The 21,213-nt window shown below is 34.5% G+C and overlaps 1 protein-coding gene across 2 annotated transcripts; it reads left to right on the top strand.

Moving 5' to 3' along the window:
* The first annotated feature begins 14,674 nt into the window (after positions 1-14,674).
* On the top strand, positions 14,675-19,406 carry LOC131063758 (protein NUCLEAR FUSION DEFECTIVE 4). Of its 2 annotated transcripts, none has more exons than XM_057997667.2 (3): positions 14,675-15,236; positions 16,490-17,493; positions 17,965-19,406. In XM_057997667.2, exons 1-3 carry the CDS (start codon positions 14,907-14,909, stop codon positions 18,539-18,541), a joined length of 1,911 nt encoding a protein of 636 aa, XP_057853650.1. In that variant the 5' UTR covers positions 14,675-14,906; the 3' UTR covers positions 18,542-19,406. The 2 variants fall into 2 exon arrangements, with proteins under 2 accessions (XP_057853650.1, XP_057853651.1); XM_057997668.2 differs by lacking the exon at positions 14,675-15,236 and adding an exon at positions 15,243-16,148.
* The last annotated feature ends 1,807 nt before the right edge of the window (positions 19,407-21,213 follow it).

The following is a 21,213-nucleotide window of genomic DNA, read 5'->3' as shown; positions in this document are numbered from 1 at the left end:
ATAGGATTAAATTTTAGGGTAAGCAGATATAAGACAATTCAATCAAATTTGCACAACATATACCCTGAGAAAACTCTCCAACTTGAGGGAGAAAAACCCAGCAACAAGTATATCTTATTATTAATCAAATAGGAAAGGCAAGATGCCTTTACAATAATCAATATGAATCGCTTCACTCCTTGAAGCTGGATAAGTGAATTGATCTGCACTTGAGGATCCAAGATCTTCCCTTGACAATATATGATATGTTCTTGATGTTCAAACTGTTGTAGGTTATGCGATCTGTTGTAGATGTTAATCAGTTTGTTAAAGGTGTAATGCGATTTGTTGTAGATATTAATAGATGTTCATGAGAGGAGAATTGATCTCCCTTTATACTTGAATGGAGGTGAATGGAGGTGCCTCTTCATCAAGGGCCGACTCTTTTAGAAGCAAGGTATCCTTTCATAAGGGTGGCAAACTTTTCCAAAAGTCATCCCCCTTAATAAAATATATATATATATATATATATTGTCAAATAATTAAATTTCTCTTTATTTAATATCGACCAATCACAAATATGCTAAGTTGAAGGCTAATTGCATATTTGGTGAAGTCAGCCCAAGGAGACTCCCACGACTATATACGTCAACACCTCTCCTAGGGTATCTAATGTGAATGAAGAAAGAGCTAATACTCCTATCAATGATCTCTCTAATGGAAAGCAAGCATTGAAGATAAACATGCCACCATCTTCTTCTTGTACACATATCCTAGTGCAAGGGGGGAAAGATCAAAATATTGGTCTTTCAATCACTTTAGATCCCCCTTATTCTCCCAGAGCCTATCTTAATCATCAAAGCATTTGTAGAGAAGATGATGTTATTCATTTCATTTCTTGATCTATTTCCCCACATAACATTAATTAAAGATGAGGCCTTATATGATAAAGATCTTCCTTCTCAACCCACCAAAGAGGATATGCATGATAATAGAAAGAAAAATATCCCTACACAAGATATTCCTTCTTCACCTACTTTTCCCTTTTCTCCTTCTAGATACATTTACACTACAAATTTTAAAGATATTAATTATAATGTTCCTCCTTCTCAATTAAGAAATTCTTAGTGGAGTGGTTGTAACATAATATCAAAACAAGGTTTTAGAGGACAAGGCCTTGGAAAATTTGAACAAGGAATTAGAGTCCTTATAAACCCTCCTACACAAACTAGTACTAAAGGTCTAGAAAATAATCATGATTATCCTATGGATGATCTCTTTATAATTCAAAGATTTAAGGATTATCGTGCAAGACATAAGACTTATCATCCATCTAAGGGTGCTTCTTCTTCAAATGTTAAACTAGTATTTTCAAAAGAGTATGCAAGAACTAGTTGATAATCAAACTATTAAAATAAAAAATGACAATCCATCCTCTTCTAAAAACCCTTTTCCTAAATCACAAGAGACAAGACCTATTCCTATTGATGATCGAGATAAAATAGCTACTATAATCTTTTGCAAATTGAAGTATGATAAGAATGTTGTCTTTCCTTTCATTAGACAATTATAATTATTATCATAAGGAAGGTGATGCATATTATCTTTTTTATTGTAGTTATTCTCTTGGAAAATGTAAAGCATTTAAAACATTTATTCAAGAACAATATGATAGGGCTCACATAGCTCTTACAACTTATCTTGCACTCTTCCTTAGTGAATAGTTAGTGCCTTATCACTCCATTCACCCTTCATGTTGCTACTCATCCTATGACACAAGTAGTTAACTTAATTGGAGGCTCTATGTCATAAGAGGTGATGCTATTTAATTTACAATTATCTTGGAGCAGCAACACAATTCATTCTTGCCTCTATCATATCTTTTCTCTCTATCTACACTACTCCCTTCAGGGGTTGCATTTTTCATATTTTGATGTCCTTTCTTTCATGGAACGATATGTCTCTTATGATTAATCTCTCCCGAAGGGAGTTGGTGATCTTTTATCTAAATCTTTCTTTCTTCCTCTTTGAAGATTACCTCTTCTTTAGAGTTGTATTTTACATATATTAATGTCTTTTCTTGCATTAAATATTCCTTCATGTGATTATATTGTGCATTTGCTTATGTATATTCTCTCCTTAGAGGTTTTTTAATTCTTCTCATTGTCCCTATTCTTTGGGGGCATTGATTGATCTTTCTTATCCTTTCTAAGGATCCACTTTTTCAATATTGAGTGATGTTTTCTTATGATTTGATGTCACTCCTTGTGTGAAGTTGAACATGTTTGCTCAAGGTTTCTCTCGTATGCAAGAGGTGTATGTCATTGGCTACAACATCTTTTTCACTTGGAAATGTATATATATTATAAACTTAACCCTCACATTGGGTCAAAAATGTGTCATCCTTCATGAAGAATCCCTTTCACCTACCAATAGGGGGAAGGTATGCATTCTTGTTCTCCTTCCCTTATTTTGGTAGAAGATGTTATGTTTGTTCAAGAACTCCTCTTAGAGGTTTTTATTTTTTTGAGAAAAGATCTCTTCTCCTCCAAGGATACGCTTTACACTTGTTGCAAGATATCTCCTTTTCAACTAACTTATCCTTTCTTGTAAGAGTATTCCCTCTTTAGATTGGATTTATGAAAATTGTTGTCTAAAGGATATCTACTTGGAATTGAAGGTTGGGTATCCTTGTTTCTAGCTTCCTTAAGACATCAACATAGGGCTATGTTGGCATCTTAATGGGGAGTCATACATATTTCCCTCTTTGTACTATATTGTACTATATTTTTCCAATGTCTTAAACAATGTGTTCATTCTCGAAACTAGAGAAAACAAACTCTTACACAAGATGCTTCATGCCCGAAACCAAACACAACATCGATATATGTCTTATATGGGGTAGACATTCCTGAAATCAAATTAAACAAACTCTTACATGGGATGTCCTTGAAACCAAGCATATATTTGTCTTAAATGGGATTACATATTATTGAAACCAGAGAAAACAAACTCATATACGAGATATTCCCAAAACCAGACTCACCCCTTGGAATTTTTTATTATGTCTTACACAAGTTGCATGATCGAAACCAAAGAAAACAAACTCTTATACAAGATTGTTAACACCTGAAACTAGACATCACTTGCACACATGCATGAGGATGAGTGGAACTAGCATAACACAACTAGACTATTCCTAATCTCCTCACCAACATGGATCACCTAGAAAAACACATCTACAATGTGTATCCATGCTTTCTCTCTTTCTTCTAATGAGCTCATATCTTTTCTATTTGTATTTCATGGATGATGTGTGCTCTTGCTCTTTTATGTGATCACTTGTGTTCTTGAGATGGCATTTTTCGAGAATGAAATTAGTGGTTGAGACATTTTGATATTGAGGTCTGTTTGTCTAGTTGAATTGAGGTCTTCTTTGGTTTTTAGCTTTTTTGTGGTGTGTCTTTTGCCTTTGTTTGTCTTTTTATTTTTTGTCTTGTTTTGTGTTCCCTTGCATGCATTTGATTGAGTTAAGATCCTAAGATTGGGGGCTTAGTTCCTAGAAATTAGTGATGTCTTATACTCTTGTGATTGTGCTCCTCATTTATCCTCTCTTTCATCTCTTTCATCTACTTTACCATGAATATTTGCATAGGCTCATACTCCCATTAAAGTGGTGGATAAATGTAGCATCATAAATTGTCATCGAGCCAATTTACAACTCATTTTTGTGCCCCTACTTTAGTGTGTCTCCCCCTCATCTCCTATCTAGGTACGTTCAGTGCCTTAACTATAATTTTGATGCCATGTATACCCACCAATTGATTTCCTAGAGGGATACCCTTCTCCCTAGAGCTAAATTGAGGTCCCTAATTGAGAAGAACCAGGGTGCTAGCACTCTAGCCCCTCTTAGTTGGGCTTTATTTTGAAATGGGAGAAGAGCCCTATCTCTTTGGTAGGAATTTTCAACTTTGTGGCTTCGCATGATCGCTGGAGGTTGACCTAATCGATAAATGACCTATATACCCCTATATAAAGATATTAATCAAATTATTTCAATCCTAAGACTCCAAAGAGTCAAGCACCCTTGCATCCGTGAAGCATTCATCATCAAGCGTTTTTAGAAGATCTTCAAGGCTGCATATCCTTCATTCAACCATTGTGGAGAAAAATTACATCATTCATATGCAAGCCTGAGTGTGTGATTAATGTTTCATCATGTCCATGCCATTTAATATAGCATATAGTGATTAAATTTGATGTGTTCTATTTTATGCCTTTTTATTACAAATATTTCATGATGTTCTAAGACTTTTGTTTTAATGCCTTTAGGGATATGTGTCACGCGGTGGTGTCTTTTGAATCAATATGTTGAACATACTGTTTATATCCTAAGACCTCTATGGTAGTGATATAACAAGTTTTATGGATGCAATATAAATAGAACCTTATATTTAGAAGATAATATATGTGTTGTGTTAATCATGAATGTGTTAGATCTTTGGTATGCTAACCTTAGTGATGCAGTCGGATGGACGTAATCCTATGTTGCTGAAACATAATTGAAGATCATCATCAAGAGCAAGGCAAAACTTTGAAGAAGTCTGGGACAACAAGGCAATAAAAATTCAAAGTTGTTGCAACATGGATACCAGTTATTCGAGTTGTTCAAAGGCTTTGAAGACCAGTCAAGAGAGAAGTTACTTTTCCATTAATTGTTATGTTAGATGATGGAGTACATCTAGGAAAATATGTAATATATGCAAGCTCGAAACATAGCCATGTTTTGTTTTAGTCTTCTTAGATTTTATGTTTTAATAAAATTCCTCCTCCTATATACTAGGAGTGGAGAGGTTGTTATGGTAGATTGTTAGAAGTCAGTTGCTATATAATCTTCCTTAAACTTCTAAAAAAAAGGTTGATTATTGTGTCAAGTCTGATATACTGTTAGTTCTGAGAATAAAAAATAGTCTTTTGTTTTGAGTAACCTATGATATGGTTATGGTTATGAGGACTTAGTAATCAAATTCTGTAGCTATTAGTTCAAAAGACTCATCCAAGGGTGCCTACTTGGTGAGGATTCTACACTTCTATTTTTCAAGTTATCTTAATTTTGTTTTAGTAATTTGGTCACTATTTGCTCCTGCAACCACTTAATTGTAATTTTGAGACTATTCCTGTAGCCAAGGCAGAGTAGAGTATTTGTTTTTGTTTAGTTAGGAAGCTTTATTGTTAAGGATGAAACATCAGTATAATTTCTTTGTAATATAATGTAGGTATAAGATATTCCTCTTTAGATATTTACTTAGTATTTCATATGTTCAAATTAGAATGGAAATGTCTCCTAGAAGCTCTTAGTGCACATACTATGTTGTCCCATTTCAATTCATACATCCTTGGGTTGATAAGATAAATAAATCATAATGATGGAGTTTGATAGCTGGTCAGTAAAGAATTCATGTCTTTGAAATTGGGTGTAGTGTCTAGTTAATCATATGTTGTTTTGGACCAACAAAATTCAAGAAGAAAGCATCATGTTCAACAATTGTAGATCTAAGGTATATCTTTCCATTATTTATTTCAGCATTTGTAGTTATTCATTCAAGGTTAATTCCTAAACCAGGGTTTGACTTAGGCAAACCCCTATTCCCAACCATGTTTCCTTCTCTACTCTGCACAGGAACAGGTGCGAAGCTATAACCTTCAAGATTGGCATAATTCATAGAGACAAACAAGTTCCCCTTTGGATGATGAAAAGTGTGGAGGACCAGAGCAAAAGACATTCTAGTCCCGAAAATTCAGGACAATCTTCTGGGAATAGATCTGAACATTCACATATTGCTCAGATCCAGGTTTGTGGCTCTGTTCGATGACTGTAGATCATTGTTTATTCATAATTGCTTCAATTTAAACACATTTACCCTAATTTCAACATTTTCACATTTCAACTTATAATGAGGGTATTCAAATCCAACTAGTGAATCTATTTAGAATTCTCAGCCCTATCCTTGATGATTTGAGGCTAGATCTATTGGATTCACGGGCCTCTTTAATATAGTGGTCCCTAAAAAAAATCAAAGGCTTTACTTAATCATTAGATAAAACCCTAATTTTTTACCATTACACAAATATTATTAAAAATTGTCTAACATTTATCATTATTGATCACACTTTACATGATGTGAAAGGAACTAAAGTTTTTTATATCATATATGTGTATATTATTCCTTATTTCTTATGATAATATAATTATTAATAAATTATTCATATAGACTCTTCAATTATTTCACTTTTATGTATTTTAAGATAGTATCTATTTACCTACCATTAAAATAAGAATGAATTAATAAATTATGGTCAAAACAAAGATTGTATAAATGAATGGATGTGATTGCATTATTGAATATAAAATGATTTGATAATTAGTGTATGTGGGAGAGAATAATAGAGTGTTCATGCCCTTAGTTCCCCGAATACCTAGGATTATCAAATTCCATGGATGCAACATCTAAAGCCACTCACTATGATGAAACCACCAAGATAGGATAATGTTAAAAATAGTATACCTTTGTAATTTTCACATTATGTCTTGAAATTTATTTAGCATGTTTGTAACCCTAACCATATTTTTAGGAACATTTGGCTCATGACTTAGCATTTTCCTACCCTTAGTACCAAGTTGTGTTTATGGTTTTGTGCTTATTCAATTGTTTTGTGTAAACCAATATCTTTTTTCACTTACTTTGTTTTTCCCTATTATTTTAATCTTTAAGATACTTGTGTTTGGATTCCAAGGTGATGTGTGGATTTCCTTTATTATTTTTCATCCAATGGTCATTTTTATGTGCTTTATACACAATTTTTTGAGTAGCTAGGTTTTGTAATGGACCTAGGTCAAATCCCAATGGCTAGTTTAAGTTCCTAACTTTTTTGTCTTCCCTCCTTTCTCAATTTTGAATCATAAAGTTATTTCTACAAATTCTGGTTTTCGAAAGCTCTCTCATGTGATCTACTGACAATGTTATTAGCATACCAAAGCCTTTGTTGAACACTGTACTATCTCTCTTGAGTTTTATTGGCATTATTGCATCCTTGAGGACATCTTACTTGTGATTTTTGTGGATTTTTATCTCCCTTCTTGGCGTGAGGTGATTCTGCTCTATCCTTCTTTCTCTCTATTTCCTTTTGTGTGTTTTTGGCACTTGTTGGGTTTTCATTTCCACTTGACATAATATATACACTAGTATATTACTCCTTGTAGATCTAGGGGTAATATTTGAATATCATTCCATTTATATTTCTAGTTCTAGATACAATAGGCTAAGAGCACACATATATCTAGTACCTCTTTATTATTGGCTTCTTATGTAGGTCAAAAGAGTAAAATGGGAGCTAAACCATTTGTCACTAGAGCCAAATATTCCTCCTTCTCTTAGCTATAGGTTTATTGAAGATTGCAATCACACAAAGGTTTGGTTTATTTATTTCATATTTTCTATAAAATTTTCTTATTCATTTTAAAGCAATAGTTCAACATTGTTATAACTTTTGTTATATTTTGGAACATTGTTATGTTAGTATTTCATCATATTTGTGTAGGAAAACTAGATTTTTATTTAAGAATTTATATTTTAAAATAGTTTAAGATGACAACATGTGACTTGGACTAAAACACATCACATAGACGTCCATGCATCATGACCAAGTCCTAGTTAACAAGCTCCATCTTTTTGGTGCAAAGTTCCTTTCTTCCTTCCATTTATAATTCTAGATTATGATTGTTAATTTTATACTCCATTTTTTGTAAATTAGCATCAACTTGTATGTCTTTCCTTTTCACTTAGTTTAATTGGGAAAGGGGTAGTTTTATCTAGATAAGATTTTATTTATTTATTTAGTTATTATTAACAAAAAAATTAATTTAAATAAAAAATATAAGAACATTTAAATTCATTTAAATATTATATATAGTGTAGTGCAAGAATAAATGTAAACCTCACAAGAATTTAGACAAACAAAATTACTTCTTTAATATCACAAATAACACTTAGATGCATCACATCTTCGAAGAAAAAATGACTAATGTTGCATATATAAAGACATGCTATGTATGAATAGAATTATATAAAGGGGAAAAACCTATAATTCTCATGGAAATAATGTTTGTTTTAGATGTCTTAGAAAGAGAAGGCCTCATAATTTCTTGAAGTGGAACTCCATATAGAATAGAATGTACCTTATGATTTTAAGTGAGTTCTATGTGAGTGAAAATGTGTGCAAAAAAAATGATTGAAATACTAAGTTAACAATCTAAGCAAAACACAAATCAATCAAACACTCAAGATAAGGGCTTAAGAAGGGAAATTAGATTATTTAAAAAGAAAGCAATTAAAATGCAAACCAATAACCCTTTGATTTGATAGTCCTTTGATTGGATGTGTGCTCAATCTATGCTTCTAAGGGTGCTTGAATTTGCTCCATGATGGTTGGATATGCAAAAAACTAAGCTAAGTTGGATGCAAAGTTTATGGATGTGAGTAATTAAATTGGCATTATGATGGTATGAAAGAATGAAAGTGGATGCAAACATGGATGTAAGATGAGGATTCAAAATGACATTATAATTATATGAAAATGAGAAGGTGGATGAATTGTGAAGGAAAATGAGGGGATTGAATAGGCCAAGTTGGGAGAAGAAGAGTCATGAAAATGACACTTGTCCTTGCGAAGGAAAAATGTCATGGATGGAAATGACAATTGTCCTTGAGAAAGGCAAGTGTCATGGAGAAGAATGACAAGTGTCCTTGAGGACACATGCCTATTTGAGAGAGAAACACCCAAATAAGAAGATTCCATTTGAAATATGAAGATATTTCCAAATATCAAGATAATTAGGATATTTCCCCAAATTTTAAGAAATTTCCCCAAATATTAAGAAATTTAAGATATTTGGGAATTTAAACACATATGGGGTGGGAAAGAGGTTGGAGGGAATAAAAGGATTCATTTCCAAATATTAGGATATTCAGGAATACACACATATGGGGTGGAAAAAAAGGTTGGAAGGAATAAGGTTGACTAAAACCCAAGGAAATAATAGGATTCATTTCCAAATATTAGGATATTTCCAAATTTAAGATATTTAGGAATACGCACATATGGGGTGGGAAAGAGGTTGGAAGGAATAAGGTTGACTACAACCCAAGGTTAGCTAATGGGTTATGTTAGAGAAAGAGCTGGATGAAGGTTACAGTTAGAAGACATGTGAGGAAATTTAATTAATTTAATTAGTTAACTCCATAAGAGATATTAAGAGGAAAGGACAAAAATGAATTAAATAGTCAAACTATGCATTTTATTTATTTAATAGAAGAAGGGATCAAAGTTAACTAATTAATTGATTTATGTTTGTTAATTAATTAATTAAAGGAGGACTATAGCATAATTAACAAAAGTAATTAGCTAGAAGGAGGGAACACTAATTAATTAAGTAATGCATAATTATTTAATTTAAGAGCATTTAGGATAGCTAAATTCATTTAATTAAATTAATCAAATTTAGGTGTCTACAAGTTCACATAAGATTAGAAAATTATTATCGTGCATGAGTAAATCTAATTTTGTAAGTATCGCATGCATAGAGTGGATAGTAAAAATGTAATAGGCATACAATCAAAATCCTCTAAGATGGTCAAAAAATTCTCACAGACTCTCCATAAGTGGATAACTTGAACATTAGGGTGGATGTTGAAATTCCTACATATGTGTGCATAGATAGATTCCCCTCAAGATGGATTTGGATTTAAGAAGACACAAGTCAACATGATTGAAAATAAATATATAGTATAATGGTATGACCAACATTAGTTGACAAGGATAAATTTCATTAGATTGTTGAGGGTTATTGTGATGCTCAACCTAGGTATGTCCCCACCATTCTCATTTAATTGGTTCACAAGCGTGAAGGATGGTGTATGTACTTTAAATTATAAAATTGAAGTCAGGGTTTTTTCATGTGTAATCTTTGGCACTGCCTTGACTATTTAGTATCTAAATTTATGCCTCTTAAAATGATGTATTTTTTTACTTTTTTATAATACCATGTATACTTATTACATGATTATTGCATCTTAATGTTGTAGCAATTTCTCATTCCCACAAGTAAAATTATCCAGTTTAATAAAAAAACTTATAGCAACTTTTTAAAGATTTAAACAAAATAAATGATCTACATTTGCATCATGCCATCTAATTCATACACACACACATAAAATGGTGTATTCTCAAATTTCCAAAATTATAATAGCACTCAAGCCATAAACACATAAATTGTGTGTTCAAGACTTTCTTCATATATGCTAGACAATCCAGGGTTGCCTTATCATCTTTTCATTTTCTCCTTATTGATAAGATACTAATGGTACGATGATAAGCATTATATTTCCACATATGACATTCAAATAGGTTGTATGAGCCATAAAGTGTTATGCAAGAGAGCTAAACATTTAACAAAGCTGCATAAAAGGGCTATTTGGTACAAGTCATTGGTTCAAAATAGATTAAACAACTATCACAAGTGTAATCTAGCATAAAAATCTAAAAACACCTTTAGATAGTAGGAGCCCCCCACATAACACTATTGACATGCTAAATTGTTGAGGTTGGATCTTTGAGAAGTAAGATCAAATGGTTGACACAAACACCCAATAAATGATCTAATAACTAAAGGCCTTTGGACTGACATTTATCATTAACACATCAGAGAGCCTTGTGAATCAATAAAAATCTCATGTAGTCATGCATCAACCAATGGTAGGAGTTTAGAATAACAAAAAATGTAAAAGGAACCCAAACTCTTGTATACCATCAAATCATTTAAGTCCAATGATTGATGAAGATTGAGACCTCTAATAAACACAACACTCCAATTTTGGAAACTTAGGAGAAGACCACCATGGATGAGAACTTAGAGTTTAGTTGCAACAAGGAAAAGTTGATCATTACTATAGCAAGGAAGGGACTAGAGCATGAAGGTATGAAATAATGCCATTGAAATCTCTTCAATTTGATATTAACATAGAGGGCTAGGAACACAAATAGGGGAACACTGGAGTTCAATGGAGACATAAGAATGCATTTTAGTTGAATTATCTTGTATCAATTATCACTGTGAAGGCACCACAACACCAAACAAAGTCAAGGAGAAGGAGAAAACAAAGATAAGATGTAGTAGGAAAAATAAGTGAAAATGGAGTGTAAAAATTGCACTACACTATTATCATAATATTTCGATCATTTACAAAAAAAATTTGATGGAAGCTCTCTTACCTAGTTTATCTCTATTTTCCAATCCATTCCCAAAAATGTAGATTTTAATAGTTGGTTATAACTATCTCCATCACCCATGTTTTAACTGACTTCCAACCCCACACATATCATAAATAAAACTCAATAGCCTAGTAATGATGATTGAATATCACTATTATTATTTCCAAATAAGATATAAAATTGTGAATGATTTTGTCTCCTTTCATGTTCTCCTTCTCTTCACCCCACCCTATACATGTCATAAAATAAAGTTAATAGTAATGATGATAGAATCTCACTAGGTATTAGCATGTCCAAATAAAATATAATTTTGTTTATGCTTCTTTCCCCTATCTAAGTCCTCTTTTCTCTTCATCTCATCCATGTCTATCATATATATAAAATTAATAGTAATGATGATAGAATCTCACTTTAGCAAGTTCAAATAAGATAAAAAATTGTGTATGATTTATTAATTTTTTTACCTCTCAAAGCTTCTTTTTTCTTCATCTCATAAGTTAAATACTTTCACCATATTTTATATCAAAGATGGTACAAGCTAATTACTATCATGTATAAGTTGTACAAAAAAATATCTTATGTGATGTCCTCTTTTGACTCTTAAAGTTTACTCTTATTATTATTATATTTTGTAATATGATATAATCTTCATTTTCTCATGTACAAATTGTATAAGATTTAATTTTCTTTTATATCATCTCTTCTCTTCATTCCTTGAATTTTAAGCTTATCAGATTTTATAACAAAAGAATATTCTGATGTTCACTATCAAATGACCGCATTTTTTATCATTAACAAATAAATTAAACATCTGAACTATCTGAACTACTACTTATCATATATATCTCTTTTCTTCATTCCTACTACTTATCATATGTCATCTCTTTTCTTCATTCCTTAAATTTTAAGCTTATCATATTTCATAAGAGGGGTATATATTTTAATGTACTGATTCTCCCAATCTGATAGATGACCACATTCCTATCAAGGAAATACTTAAAATAAAAAGCTGAGATGTTTGAACTACAACTCAGCTTATGATAAATATTTTATATTAAGCCCAAAAAGAAATTGCTGAAAGCTCTGTTACTTGTTTTTTCTTGGCATTCCAATCCATTGGCAAAATATAAAATTTGAACGGATGCAAGTGACTCTCTGTTACTTGTTTTTTCTTGACTACTGCTTGGCTTGCAGCCCCACTACGGACATCATCAATATAGATTGCTACAGCAAAATTATCCAACAAATACCATTGATATGCACCGGGACAAACGATATTAATCCATGCTGGTTCGGACTTTTCTTTTTTTATTTATGACATTTGTATGTTTGGATAATGATTGAAAGTATAGTAGGAAATAGAAATAGATGGAAATGGATTTTTTTATAGTCCACAGGTAATCTGTTTATGGTCTACATATACCAGCCGATTTGTTTATGTCTAGAAAATGACTTACAGTCTACAATATCAGTTGATCTGTTTACAGTCTACATATATCAGACTATTTGTTTGTAGATCTATAGATGACTTATAATTTATAATACCAAATAATCTGTTTATAGATCTACAGATGACTTATGACCTATAATAATATGTAACTTTTCCATATTCTTTCACCTATTTGTACTATAAATAAAATGCACATATCTTACCTTACAGAACTTGAATTAGATGCATAAAAAAACAGATTGCAAACTGATGTCTGCATCTCTTGAGCCTTCCTAGATACCATTCAGAAACTATTCTGTGACTTAGAGATAGATGTTGCAATCTGTGTCACAAATATCGAATCCAAGAGAGCAGAAAGTGACGAACTAGCAATGTGGGTCCGACTTCCTGTGTCCTGTCCTTGTTCCACATTCTACCGCTCATCTCGCAACCCATGAAGATATAGGTTCATGTTTTTGCAACGTCATGCTAACGCTTTAACAGAAGCAAAAGCCGCCACAGGTGAGTGGCATTATTTCAATTTTAACCTAATGTTGTAGCCGGGGGGGCCAGGGAAGATAGTTTTTAAGGTTGGGTTTTGTTTGAAATGATTCAGTTATAATTAAAAGTTGTTTTAATTTAATTGGTTGAGCATAATTGATGAGGGTGATGATAGATTCTTTGATATACTGTTTACAGGATCAAAATCAGTAGAGGTATGATACAAGGAATGAGACTGAGATCATGTCTGATTACTTCGGCAGAATGGATACCCTCCAGTCCTTTACTCCAGAAGATAGTTTTCTTAGGTTGGGTTTTGTTTGGAATGATTCTGTTATTTATCATATTTAATCTAATTAAAAGTTTTTTTAGTTCAGTTGATTGAGCATAATTGATGAGGGTGATGGTATGTTCCTTGATACACTGTTCACCAAGATCAAAACTCACATAGGTACGATACAAAGAGACTGAGATCATGCCTTGATGACTTTGGCGGAATGGATGCCCTTCAGTCCTTGACTTCTAGCCAAAGAGATATTAGCATAACCTCATGCTCCTCTCAGTGCTTGAGTCCTAACAAATGAGGTGTTAGCATGAGCTTGTGCTCCCCTCAATCCTTGACACTTAATCCGAAGATAGACATATAATATCCTCCACTAAAAAAACATCCCATTGTGCATATAAATCAATGCAGAAGTTTCAGATCAACACACACACTAAAAATAACATCAAGTATCCAATTAGTTTTGACCAGCACTCTTGCTGGCTTCTCATCTGCACTGCAGGATTACTCCACAGGAATGAGTCTAAGCCGTTTACTTGGTTGAGTACAATTGATAGGGGTGATGGTATATTTCTTGATTACACTATTCCTCAAGGACCAAAACTTCCAGAAGTATGATATAAGGAATAAAGTTGGGACCATTCCTTGATAACTTTGACAGAATGGATACCCTTCGGTCCGTAACTTCTAGCCAAAAAAATGTCAGCATGCACTTTATGCATCCCTCAATACTTGACATTTAAAACAGAAGATATCAGCACAGGTTTAAATCCACATATACATGAATGAGTCTGGATTGTTTATGATATTATATAAGAAATAAGACTGAAATCGAAATCGTATCTCCATAACTTTGACAAAATAGATACCCCTCAATTCTTAACTTCTAACAAAAAAATGTCATCCAACACTTAAAAAGGAAGATATCTAACACATATAAAAAATCGTCCATTTGCAATGGAAAGTTCACATCAACACAAACACTAAAAAATAACGTCGGTATCCAATTGGTTTGGACAAGTGGCATTGCTGGCTTCTCATCAACGCTACAGGGTTACTCCGCAGATACAGGAATGAGTCTCGGTCGTTCATGTAAGAAGAACGTGCTTTATAAAAAGCTCTATATCTACATTCCAGGTCAAATTAGGCAACCTGTCCATTTGACGCATGGGAATAGCAACGGTAAATGGGTAAAAACCGTCTTTACGGAGAAGGAAGAAGAAACCGAAGAATTTAAAGTACTCTGATCATTGTTCACTTTTGGCAGTTCTGGTTAGTTTTGATGTGGATTCAGTCTGCCTCGACTGTTATCCAAATGGTCTAGAATATAAACTAACTTTTGTTATATATACCAGGACTCCGTTTCAATTAGGCTGGTAAAGAAATATGGAATTTGGGTATCTGAGAAGACTGTACAAGAGCAGATGGCTTGTGTTGGTTGCAGCCATATGGGTGCAGTCATGGGCTGGAATTGGGTATGTGTTTGGAAGCTTGTCACCTGTTATCAAAAGCTCCCTAAAGTATAATCAGAAGCAGATCAATGCATTGGGAGTGGCTAAAGACATTGGAGATGCTGTGGGACTGATTGGAGGGTATTTCTCTGAGCTTTTGCCCGGTTGGGCTATTATGCTGTGGGGTGCATTGTTTAACATTGTTGGGTATGGCTGGTTGTGGTTGCTTGTTTGCCACAAGGTTCCCCAAATCCCATTTTGGATGGTAAGTTCAATTACTTGATCTGTAAAACATTCTTTTATGCATTTATTTCCCTTAGTTTTGTTTGCTGTCCTGTTCATCCACACCATCAGTCTTTGATGTTCTTTCTGAAAGCTTAGATTGTTCTTTTCACAATCCCCTCAGTTTGAGCTCTCTTATACCAATGATAACTCTGGCTCTGATACCCATTGAAAAGTTTTAACATGCAAAGATTCAAGCCTGCGATCTACTCAATACCCCATGCGCCAACACTGAGTTTAGATATAAGCTTCCAAGTGGCCACAGTGCAGAACCTTAGGTACCAGGTCTGGTGAGTCTTTCTTGAATTAAAGTCAACTAGGACTGCATTTGCACCTGTGCCAGTCTTCTTTCTTTTTTGTATTTGAAATCTGAACGAGGCGACTTTTTCATTGCATTGAATTACTAGTATAAGTGACTTCCAGGGATCGAGATCATTCTAAATCTCAAAAAAGGTGTAATTTTATCTAGAACCATGTTCATCACTGAACCCAATTATTAGCTTGAAATTTGAATCCATTTAACCTCCTCTCCCTTCGGTGGAGTGATCACCCAATGGTCCTCAGGTTATTGGATGAATCCATTGCAGTCAAGGCAACAAATGCCCTCAGCTTCCCAAGTTTCACTGAGTGTTCTGTTACGGTAATTCTCTTGGCTATTTATTTCAATGAACTTGATTATTTCAGTCCCTTGAGTAATCAATAGCAAGAAATGGACTCCAAGTTTTGTTGGCAGCGCACAAGGTGCTTTGGGTACTCATCCATTTGCAGAGGGCATTAATGCGTTCGAAGTATTGAAACGGAGAATTCATTTATGCAAAGATTGAAATCCTATAGGCCATCAGGCCATCGACCTTGCGATCTCTATCTTCCTATCAGTTCACCGCTCAACCTAAAGGTACATTACTCCCACCATGGGTTAGTCCATGTCTGCAGTTGAATTCTCTCGCTAAATGTGATTGAGAACGCATTGATCTAGGACATTGGAGATTTAACCCTTAAAGTAATGTACCCTTTTCCCTGAGGAAGCAGTTCTTTTTTTAATTATTCTTTCTCGTTATCTTCAATTGAGTCTTGAATTGCATGAAGTGCCTATGATCTTACTACATACCCAGGATTCATATTATAACCACAGCCAATCGAGAGTTCTATGTATCTTGTGAGTTTTGAACTTTTTAACCATTAGAGTCTGTATTTGGGGGAAAGGCTTTTTGATTTTGTGATTGTTATATGCTGTAGGTGTGCCTCCTGATAGGCGTAGGAACGAATGGTGAGACTTATTTCAATACTATTGCTCTGGTTTCCTGCGTGAAAAACTTTCCTAAGAGCAGAGGACCTGTTGTAGGGATTCTTAAAGGTTTTACAGGTCTCTGTGGGGCAATACTTACACAGTATTATGCTTCTTTGTTTGCACCGAATCAAGCAGCCTTTATCTTCATTGTTGCGGTTGGACCTTCTATGATTGCCATTGCTCTGATGTTTATTTTAAGACCTGTTGGAGGTCATAAGGAAACCGATCCTTCAGATCATTCCAATTTCAATTTTCTATATGGTGTTTGTCTGTTACTGGCAGGATATTTGTTAGGAGTGATGCTTGTGCAAGATTTTGTTGAGATTGGACACATTGTCAATTTGATATTCACACTTGTCTTGCTGCTAATCTTGATTTTGCCTTTGGCTTTGCCCCTGATTTCTGCATGCAAGAGTAACTATAGCTCTGCAGACCTTGATCCTACCATTAAACACAGTAGTTTGGAAGAATCGCTATTGGTTAATAGTAGCAATCCAGAGTCCAATGGATCAGAGCAATCCAACACTGGTCAAGGATATCAGAGACAGGATTCGAGTGTGAACTGGAATGAAGTACTTATGAGTGAGATTGAAGATGAGAAGCCTAAGGAAATTGATCTTCTGCCAGAAAGGGAGAGACAGAAAAGAATAGCCCAATTGCAGGCGCGTTTGTTGCATGCTGCCGCGGAAGGAGCTGTAAGGATTAAAAGAAGAAAGGGACCCCGGAGAGGGGAAAATTTCACTTTGATGCAGGCTATAGTAAAAGCTGATTTTTGGCTCATGTTTTTCTCTCTGTTCTTTGGAGCAGCATCAGGTTTAACCGTGATTGATAATCTTGGACAGATTAGCCAGTCATTGGGCTACCAGAACTCTCATATATTTGTATCAATGATAAGCATTTGGAATTTTCTTGGGCGTGTTGGTGGTGGGTATGTTTCTGAAATTGTTGCAAGGTAAGGTTCAAACACCCTCTACATATATGTAGCTTCTTGTTATTTCTTGCTTTTTTTTGCTTTCATTCTCTAAGTGAAAAGTAGGAAGTGGGTCGACAGTAATGATTTCACATGCTTCTTAAACTGAAGGAACTCATCAATTTTCTAGAGTGCTATTAATTGCAACTGCAGTTTCTGATTAAACTTTTCTGTACGTTTTATAAGAACCCATATATGCAAGTAGGAAGTTATTTTCATTCCTAGCTCTTGTCTTTCATTCAAATCTTTGTGGATCTTACTGCTTTGATTTTCATACCATATCTAATTTTAAAGCAAAGAACTTGTCAGATCACAGTACATTGATGCATAGATCTCAACACTTTTCCAACATATTGTGACCTTTATCAGCAAGGACTACACTAGAATGTTTAATTTTTTAACTTATGCTGTTAGATGAGGAAATAGTACTTACCGTTTATGACATTTCCACAGGGATTATGCGTACCCTCGGCCACTGACAATGGCAGCAGCACAGGTCATCATGGCAATTGGCCACATGCTTTTTGCATTAGGCTGGTCAGGGGCATTATATATGGGGACCTTACTTGTGGGAATGGGCTATGGTGCACATTGGGCTATAATCCCAGCAACTGCTTCTGAAATCTTTGGTTTGAGGAATTTTGGTACATTTTACAACTTTTTCATCATGGCCAATCCAGCAGGAACTCTTATCTTTTCAGGTCTCATAGCTGGTAGTCTTTATGACAAGGAAGCAGAGAAACAGCACAGGAAACCAAATCAATTCTTCAGTTCACCTGCCACAGATTTTGCTAGCTCAGGTGGACCTCTTAATGATGACAAGTCCTTAGAATGCCACGGTCCATCATGTTTTTTCCTCACTTTTGTGATCATGACAGGAGTATGTGTTCTTGCAACAATCTTTAGTTTGATACTTGTCTATAGGACCAGGATTGTCTACAGAAATATCTATGGCAAAAATCCAAATTCAGAGGAGAGGAGCCAAGCCTCTTCTAGTGACTTGAGACCTGGTGTTTATAAAAATATCTAGTCTGTTCTATTGACAATCTCAAAACATGTGACTGTTAGTTTGTAAGCCGGTGGAGTATGATTTTTATAACTGGTACTTAATTGCAGCCCTGAAATGATAGGAATATATATGGAGGGAAGTCTTTTGCTCCAGATTGTACCCTGACAGTACTGCTCAGTAATAAGTATTGCCAGATTATCAGTTGGTTTGCAATGAGAATTTCAGGAAAAGTAAGGGCCGCTGTATAAGAAAGAAATCTGTTTATAGATTAGGTATGCAAATTACCACGTTAAAACTGCTGTCATTTGCTTGAACTCTGATGTTTAGAATCATTGGTGGCGAAAGCCTGCTTTCATCATCAATGGCAAGCATACAGAGCATTGATTTCCAGTTGTATTATATGGCAAGCATTGTTTTTTCCTATTTTTCCAGTTTTTATGCAGCCATGTGGCTTCCAGATGGCAGATATTGCAGTGGGAAATTCTTTCATAGCACAGATCAATAATATATCATCCATGTCTGGCCAAATGGGCTTCTGATCGAATGCAGGGCTGGAATATTATGGATAGGGGACAATTATCTTTGGGATTGTCTCATATGTTGAAGCATTTAGTTGATGAGGATAAGGTTGTGTAATGTTTTGTTCTCTGCTGGGTTGTTGATATATCATCCATGTCTGGTCAAATGGGCTCCTGATCAAATGCAGGGTTGGAATATTGTGGAAGGGACAATTATCTTTGGAATTGTCTCACATGTTGGAGCATTTAGTTGATGAGGATATGGTTGTGTAATGTTTTGTTCTCTGCTGGGTTGCTAGCCCCTCCTGCTCTGTAATTCTGTGTTTAATAAATTTTTACCCCTCTTTTATCAAAACATATATATATATATATAATCCATGTCCTGTCTTCTTCTGATTTAAGCAGTTTTTCCCATAAAGATTCAGACTATTCAAATTTCAGATTATGATTGTATTATGTAGTCCAGACTCTAAACAGTGAATTTGATGCTACAAATCTTGTTTTATTGAAATACACTTAAAACAAATTTCATCAGAGTAAAAACAGGGTGCTAGAGCTAAGGATTTAATTCCTCAGTGTGGGCTACTGGTGCTCTTTTTCATTCACAGGTACCAGAATGAAACTTTCCAAACAGGGAAAAATGGGATTTCCATCATGAAAAATGGAGCATCCAATTTTCTCGGAGAAGACTTTGAGGGGCCACTGGATATGAGCTGGTGGAATTACCAACCATTTTTCTTGTGACATGGCTGCCTGCACGTGCTCCCAAATTCTACAATCTCTCAATTTTTATTTTTTCCAAATTTAGAGCAAGATATGGCTCAAAATTCAAGAGTTCAATCTAAAGCAAAGTGCTACCAAAATTTTCTCACAAAATCTTCCAAGAGACAACTGTCAAGACCTCATCAAGAGAGTGTGGATGTGGCATTTGCTTTTAGGAGAACTCTAAATCATTTGAGCTAATCAACAATCCTATATATGGTGAGGCTCGCAGCTCAAATGTCACTCATGCTTACTGATACATGAGAAAACTATTACCATGGGGAAACATTAAAAACACACATCCTTCAGCCACCAAGGGCTGTAAGTGTTCAAATGGGAGTAGAATAATTAGTGGTGGCAAGTACCTGCCTCAAAAGCTATTGAGTAGTAATAGTAATAATAAAGTTTACATATATTACATTATATTGTTGGAATGTTGTTCGTATTGCTAATAGAGTTTCGTTAGGCAAAACGTTTCATAGATTTGAAGTTGTTTGATTATCATTGGTTGCTGACTCGGTTGTGAGAATTGTATCAGGGCTCGAGATGGTTGTGGAAACTAAGAGAGACACTAGCTAGGGTGAAGGGATTATTAGTTAAAAAACAAGCAAAATGTGATAGACAAAATAGACTAAATGGAATAACATATTGACATGTGGAGATGATGACAATAGCTTAGATCGTTGTGTATTAAAGGGGAAGAAAAGGGACGAGCTTGGGGCCTATTCATAGAGTTAATGCTTAGACTAGTCTGTGATAGAAAGGTCTTTTGTGAAGGCAAAAGTTTAGACCAAACACATGGGGCTATAATGTTAGGCTTTGCGAAAGTTTAGACTGCATGCATGAACTATAACGACGTGACCAATGAAGAGGTGCTATGTTGGATGATTCGTTCATGTGGCTATATGAAAGAGTGGGGCCCGGTAAATAGGTGGCATAGCGGAGCAACACGGCTATGACAGTGTAGAAAGTTGCAGAGTTTGTGGGCTCACACTAGGTTGCAAATAGAGTTTCCTTAAGCAAAGCATTTGGCATATTCAAAGTTGTGTGATACTTGTTGGTTATCGATGTGGTTTGTGAGAACTCTATCAGGACTTGACAAGATTGTGGATTCTAAGAGGGATGGTTTGGCCACTTGGATGATGAGTTAATTGCATCTTGGAAATTGGGCCATATTTAGAAAAACCTAATCCAACTAAACATGACACGCCCTTCAAGGGGAGTTAGAAAGAGTCTTGATGAAGATATAATCATCGAACTACATAGCTCATCTAAAAAGGCCAAATGTGCTCGAGGTTGTGGTGTCTTAGGAGATAGAATCATTGATAAGAATGAATTTTGCAGGAATGTTATTATACCAATTGATGGTTTTAAATTGTTCAGATATGGATTTAACAAGTGCTTGGCAAATAG

Source organism: Cryptomeria japonica, chromosome 5, assembly GCF_030272615.1.
Source record: "Cryptomeria japonica chromosome 5, Sugi_1.0, whole genome shotgun sequence".
Classification (NCBI taxonomy): domain Eukaryota; kingdom Viridiplantae; phylum Streptophyta; class Pinopsida; order Cupressales; family Cupressaceae; genus Cryptomeria; species Cryptomeria japonica.
Note: the sequence above shows the minus strand (reverse complement) of the source record. Positions and strands in the feature narration are given on the sequence as shown.

Bases quoted from the DNA above. Each gene is read 5' to 3' on its own strand.
- LOC131063758 (XM_057997667.2), top strand. From the start codon at position 14,907: ATGGAATTTGGGTATCTGAGAAGACTGTACAAGAGCAGATGGCTTGTG. The intron at 15,237-16,489 runs GTAAGTTCAATT...TATATGCTGTAG, and splicing joins CCCAAATCCCATTTTGGATG to GTGTGCCTCCTGATAGGCGT. The intron at 17,494-17,964 runs GTAAGGTTCAAA...ACATTTCCACAG, and splicing joins GTTTCTGAAATTGTTGCAAG to GGATTATGCGTACCCTCGGC.